At 42.8% G+C, this 6,690-nt stretch overlaps 1 protein-coding gene across 1 annotated transcript; it reads left to right on the top strand.

Moving 5' to 3' along the window:
* The first annotated feature begins 1,391 nt into the window (after positions 1 to 1,391).
* On the top strand, positions 1,392 to 5,773 carry LOC147421742 (putative pentatricopeptide repeat-containing protein At3g11460, mitochondrial). Its single transcript, XM_086503106.1, has one exon. The coding sequence runs from the start codon at positions 1,857 to 1,859 to the stop codon at positions 5,106 to 5,108; it is 3,252 nt and encodes a 1,083-aa protein (XP_086359232.1). The 5' UTR covers positions 1,392 to 1,856; the 3' UTR covers positions 5,109 to 5,773.
* Positions 5,774 to 6,690: the final 917 nt, after the last annotated feature.

The raw sequence follows: 6,690 nt of genomic DNA, 5'->3' as shown, positions 1-6,690 counted from the left end.
AAAGCGGAGGTGTTTTTGGAAATGGCTCTCTCTCTCTCTCTCTCTCTCTCTCTCTCTCTCTCTCTCTCTCTCTCGCGTTGGCAAAGGAGTGCGCAGACCCATTTAGAGGTCTTGCGTTGGTAGAGGATAAACGGATAAACACTATGTCTCTCTTTCTCTATCGTTGGCAGAGAGTTCGCAGACCTATTGCGAGTACGCTCCTCTATCATCTTGCTGAAGCTCCTATAGGAAGGGTGCAGACAGTGGGTGCAGTAGGGTAGGGATTCTCTCTCTCTCTCTCTCTCTCTCTCTCTCTCTCTCTCTCTCTCTCTCTCTCTCTCTCATCAGTCGGTTGAGTCGTGTGTTGTGAGGCTTGGTGGAATCCGAAGTGCGTGAAGGCTGCGGGCTAGCCGATGCAGGGAGCGTTGCTACCATGATGAGCTACAGACAGTTGACGGCAGAGGCGGGAGATGCTGAATGGACGTAAGGGGGGTGGGGACAAGAGTATCTCGTGAGGGATTCTAAAGAGTATTGTGTTTTCTTTTAAGTAGTGCCCGTAGTAGAGCCATGTATACATGTAGAATAATAGAATCTATATAATTTTTCACCTTTGTAGTTGTAAGAATAGAAGACATGCATTTTCTAACCGCAGCAACGTGGGGGTCATATACTAGTACTCATTAAATCTTAAAACACAAAATACCACCACTTACTGTTCAACTTAGGACCACATTTGGACTACACTTAACTTGCCCAACCTTACAAAAAGAAGTAACTTTTGGTGTGAACATTCTATTATATATTTGTTGTTTCCTTAACCCCTAGACTCTCACTTAAAAAAAAAAGATTACATACAATATGTCAAACACCTATTTAGAATAAAAAAGTTATGTGTGGTCTACTCATACGATGGCCTTTTGTTTAAAAAATAAATAAATTTATCCACACAAAAGGTAATATTAGTTATATAGCAGCTATCTCAACAGTCAGTGGCATTTTGAAGTGATAACTAGCACATCACGGGGACGTTCATAGGCACGCCGGAGTCGATAGACGCCAGACATGTCGCATGTCAGTACGTACGAGTGAGATAGAGAGAGATGCCACAGTATGCGTGCACGGAGAGAGAGAGAGAGAGAGAGAGAGAGAGAGAGAGAGAGGCATGTGCTAGAGAAAGAGGGAGGGGGGATATATTTTTCTGGGGGCGTTAATTTTGCCATTCATTTAAAAAAAAAAAAAAAGTTCTTGTCTTTTCAATTTGCAGAATTGAAAGGGAATTCCTAATTGAGCACTATTTTAGATTGTACACAAAACCAACTCCAGGATGTGGGTGCTCTACTTAGAATAAAAAAGTTTGAAGTTCCCATTCACATCTTTATGAAAAAACATCCCTAGCACGCCATTGTGATCCTTCACCTTGTTTGGCATTCTCTCCAAAAAGAAACACTCATATACCACCACTCCAAACAAGGAACAAATGATCTTGATCATGCTACCGCAGCATACAAGGCTAAACCATCGCAAATCCATAAATCTTCATACGATTACCTTGCCACCAAGTCTCGACTAGAACTCGAATGAATGCAGTCCGACGAACGTTCCCATGCTGTGCTCTACTTTCCATGTCGTGCTCTGCTTTCCGCACAATTGTTTGCTGAGAAGGAACCCGAATCATGAATTCTTAGAGTTGTCATTGTTGGAAAGCAGAAGCTCGAAAAATTCAGGTTTTCCACTTCTAGTCTTCATTGATCACCTGCTTATGTGCATACACAGCCGTCATCTTCTTGAGGGTCCTTCCCCTTCTGGACCCTTGAAATTGCAGAGATTGAGGAAAGTGGAAGCCCCAGGGTCGCCACCTTGGCGAGGCCCACCGCAAAATGACATGTGCCCATTTTGCAGCCGCTACCCCTCTTCCAATCCACACTCTTGTACAAGTATCTTCGCAACCTCGCCCCTCGTCATTGTCCATTGCATCTATCACTGAAAAACCTGAGGACAAAACCAGCTCCTTGCAGTCCCTCAGCATTGAAGATGCTCTCAATGTTCTCGAGAAGTTAACACATGCGCCTCATATCTTTGACCTCATCTCTATCCTGCAGAAATGTCGAAAACGGACGGATCTCACTCTTGCCAAGCGTGTGCATCAGATCATCAGAGACAAGAACTTCGGACCCCTTGAAGAGCTTGGTAATTACCTTATACCGATGTACGTTGAGTGTGGAAACGTGAAAGAAGCGGAGGTGATTTTTGACAGTTTGGCCTACTGCAATGAACATGCTTGGACCTCTCTTATTCAAGGGTACACAGATTGTGGAGATTTGCAGTGCGCGTTTGATACATTTGAAAGGATGGAGTCAGGTCCAATCCCTCCCAATCGATACACATTTATGGCCATATTGAGAACTTGCATAAGGTCGAAGTCTCTTGCGAAAGGCCTCAAGATGCATGCTGCCATAGTAATGGAATCCTTGGATTCGGATCTTTTTATTGGGAGTACTTTAGTGGACATGTATGTAAAGCATAACTCACTTCTTGAGGCTCGCAATGTTTTTGATGGATTACATGCTCGAAACGTCGTTTCATGGACTGCAATGATCAAAGGCTATGCAGATAATGGGGAAGGCGATGAAGCATTGAGCTGTCTGGAGCAGATGCAAATAGAGGGCGTCCCTCCTGATCCAATGCTTTTAGTGTGTGGGCTGAGAGCATGTTGCTCGAGCCGACGCTTAGATAAGGGCCTCATGCTACATGAGGTGATCGTGACAGAGAAATTTGAAAAACACGTTTTTCTTGGCAGCACATTAGTGGATATGTATATAAAATGCGGAATGCTTGCAGAAGCACAAGACGTGTTTGAAAGCCTAGAAACAAAAGATGTGGTCTCTTGGACTGTAATTATTTCTGGTTATGTGGAACACAATATGGACAAAGAGGCCCTCGTTTACTTGGAGCGTATGCAAAACGATGGTGTTTTACCCAATGCGTACACATTCAATTATGGCTTGAAAGCATGCTGTAGTATGAAAGACTTTGATAGGGCGCGTAAGTTGCATGGGGAGATTATTAAGGAGGGACTGGAAAGCGATGCCTTTCTTGCCAGCAATCTGATTGACCTCTATGCTAAGCATATCTCACTGTTGGAAGCACGGGACATCTTTGACGAGCTTCCAGCTCGAGATGTAGTTATGTGGACTGCTCTTATGACAGGTTATACTGAGCAAGGCTTTCGTCAGGAAGCTCTTGAATGTTTAAGGGAGATGGAAAAGGAGGGGATTGCTCCAGATTCTGGTGCCTATACCTGTGGCTTGAAATCTTGCGTTGATCTAAAGGACCTCGCTATGGGCCAAGAACTGCATGCTGTTGTAACCAAAGTGGGTATGGACAAAGATACTTTTGTTGGCAGTGCAGTGGTGGATATGTATGCAAAAATTAGTTTACTTGCAGATGCAAAGTACGTTTTTGATGCGCTTCCATCCCGCACAGTTGTTTCTTGGACAGCTTTAATCGATGGATATGTGGAAAACGGTCTTGAGCAGAAAGCTTTGCTTTGTTATGAACAGATGCAAAAGGAAGATATGTCTTTAGATGCTATTACTTTTGTCTGTAGCTTGAAAGCCTGTGGCAGCATTAAGGCTATAGACAAGGGTCGAGGGATTCATGCAGAGGTTATTAAAGAAGGGTTGGAAGAAAACTCTCTGGTACGCAGCACATTGGTGTTTATGTATGCGAAATGTGGCTTGGTTGTAGAGGCACAGGAGGAGTTTGATCAATTGGCAAATCCTGATGTGATAGCTTGGACTGCATTAACCACTGGATATGGAGAGCAAGGTTTTGAAGAAGAGCTTTTGCAATGTTTTCAACAAATGCAGTTGGATGGTGTGTCGCCAGATGCATTTGCATGGAATGCCCTTATTGCAGGGCATGCTCAACATGGAGACCGAGAAAGTGCTTGTAGAGTTTACTCACAAATGCTGGATCAAGGTCTGTTGCCAAACAATGTAACCTTTTCAAATGTTTTGAATGTTTGTAGCACCACTGCTGCATTGGAGGATGGTGAAAGAATCCATGCTCAAGTCTACGGTCCTTGCGGTTTTGAGACCATCAATTTGATGGTAGCAAACGGTCTTATCGACATGTACTGTAAATGTGGATTTATGGAAAATGCACAGCAAGTATTTGATGCTATGCCCAAGAAAGACCTCGTCTCTTGGAACACATTGATAACAGGCTATGGCAGGCAAGGAAAAGTAGAGCTTGCTTTGGACCTGTTTGAAAGAATGTTGATGGAAGGCGTCCGACCAGAAGATATAACATTTCTTGCTGTCCTTTCTCTATGCAGTCATGCAGGTCTCGTAGATAAATGCTGCCAGTATTTTGAGGCCATGACTGGAGAGTATGGCATAGCACCCAGTGTGAAGCACCACAATTGCGTCATTAACCTTCTTGGTCGAGCTGGTCGCCTTAATGACCTGATGGAATTTATCGACAGGGAGTCTTTTGAATCTGATATAGTGACTTGGAGTACCGTGTTAGGTGCTTGTCATAAATGGGGCAATGTGGAGCTGGGTGTGCGTGCATTCAACCATATCTTGGAGTCAGATACGAAGAACGCAGCTGCTTTTGCACTTATGTCCAACATCTATGCGGACGCTGGGATGTGGGAAAAGGCTAAGAGGATTGAAGCTATGAAAATGAAGATAGGAGCTGCTGGAGATTATCTGGAAAGGAGCTGGGTGGAGACTTATGGAAAACTCAAACAATTCAAGGGAGAGGATAAGATGGATCGACCTCAAAACAAGCTAATGATTGCAGAAATTGAGAGCGTTTTGGCAGAGGGAAAGCGCACTTCAGACATGGATCAGGAGCCTTCATTAAACACTTTGAAAAAAGAGGAAGAAAACTGCCTACATTCTGAGAGGCTGGCTACCATGCATGGGTTGAAAAATACACCTGAAGGGTCATTAATTCGTCTCGTGAAGAACACCCACTTTTGTCATGAGTGTCACCACTTCTTATCCCTTGTGTCAGACATGAGGGCACGGACAATCGTATGCAGGGATTTGAAGGGGTTCCATTTCTTTGTCAATGGTATTTGTTCTTGTCGACAGCTTCGTGAAGAACGCAGTTGAAGGACCCAATGTATATTTTGTTTGTAAAAATCGATGTTTTTGTAATCAGTATATAGGTTGCACTAATCAGTAAATTGCTCAATCACATGGGTTGAGAAAGATGTAAAGAAAGTATGGAATTTTTTATATTATAGGGGTCTTGAAGTTATTAAAGAAAGATGAAGATGTTTGCTTGGATGGAGAAAATATCTGCATAGCCAAATGCAATATTGGCAATGTGTAGATGAGAACAGCAGCATGGGCACTGAGAGGGCAAATGGCCCTTCATCTTGCCATGGATGGAGTTCAAGGCATAGAATTTGGAAATATTCTAAACTTTGGCATGCACAAATGCTTTAGGGTAGAGGAAAGGGCTGGGTGTGACTGTCGAGAAGGAAAGAAGAAGAAGGATAAGAAGAATTTTAACGCAGTAGGAAACAACCTCAAGAGATCTATTTTTGAGTGAATCAAGGCAACTTGGGAAAGTTAGCTGGCCAAGCAGCACGTCTCCTTACTCTAAGTAAGCACGAAGCAATGTATGAATATATCATTAGCAATGTTTAGGAAATCCCTTTATCCCAAACATACACAAATCCTTTAAGCCAATTCTTAGGCAGAAATTTTGCTTAAGCTATATGTTTGGCTACATGTACATTATTAGTATCCAAGTGGAATTTTTCCTTTTCGCTCTCCTCTCAACCGGCTATCTTGAATTTCTGACGGGATCAAAGCTAGGTTGAGACACTCTTTCAACACTAACTCTAGATTTCAAGCATGAAAGTGTATCCAAGTGTGGGAGGGGGAAAAAAAGCCATTACTGTAGGAAGAGGTGCTTCTGCATGGCATTATGTTCGAAACAAAATATCCACCAAAACTAGGATGTGTATTGATGCTCTCTCTCTTGTACAATTAGAAACTACAAACATGTGGTGCTTAGAAAATTGCAATATGGGGTGTTTCTTGCAACTTTGTAAGCATTGGAGTCATACATTTTGTAAGAGTAATAAAAAATGTTGTTAGTTACATAATGCCTTTTTCTTTGGAAGAAAACAAAGATAAGGTGAGCCTAACAAATACAAAGCTGCCTTTCTAAATGCATCAATAATTCAATCCTGGGGGGTCTTTTTATAGCTTTTCAGGGCCCCTAGGTTGTTTTTGGTGGGGGCTTGCTTGAGGTGCCATAACCTAGGGGTCCTTTTGAGATTATCGTGAATCTGAGGAGACTGTCAATTAATTGAGTAATTCTAATTGGATGTGTCTCTTGGGCTGGGTTCAGACATTCAAATCGAATTTGAGAGATTCCTAAGTTCACTAATAGCATAGGTTGGCACACACCCATAGGAGGAAACTAGAGAGCTTTGTCTCCAAATCCACTCAAAATTGGGCAACACCACCCTCATGACTAATTGACACCCCACTTTTCAAGTGAGATCAATAGTTCCTAAGAGTTGGGAATGATAGGATTGGTTCTCTGCCGTCCAATCCGAAATGAAACCAATACCGAACACCAATTGGACCCCACCGGTAAAACAAATTTCTAGCAAACTTAATGTGAACAATGTGTGACCCCAACTTGTGAGTTGAGAAATACCACGTGCTCACA

Source organism: Adiantum capillus-veneris, chromosome 27, assembly GCF_014529385.1.
Source record: "Adiantum capillus-veneris isolate H3 chromosome 27, ASM1452938v2, whole genome shotgun sequence".
In the NCBI taxonomy this organism is placed as follows: domain Eukaryota; kingdom Viridiplantae; phylum Streptophyta; class Polypodiopsida; order Polypodiales; family Pteridaceae; genus Adiantum; species Adiantum capillus-veneris.
This window is presented reverse-complemented; position numbering and strand designations above follow the sequence as displayed.

Bases quoted from the DNA above. Each gene is read 5' to 3' on its own strand.
- LOC147421742 (XM_086503106.1), top strand. From the start codon at position 1,857: ATGACATGTGCCCATTTTGCAGCCGCTACCCCTCTTCCAATCCACACT.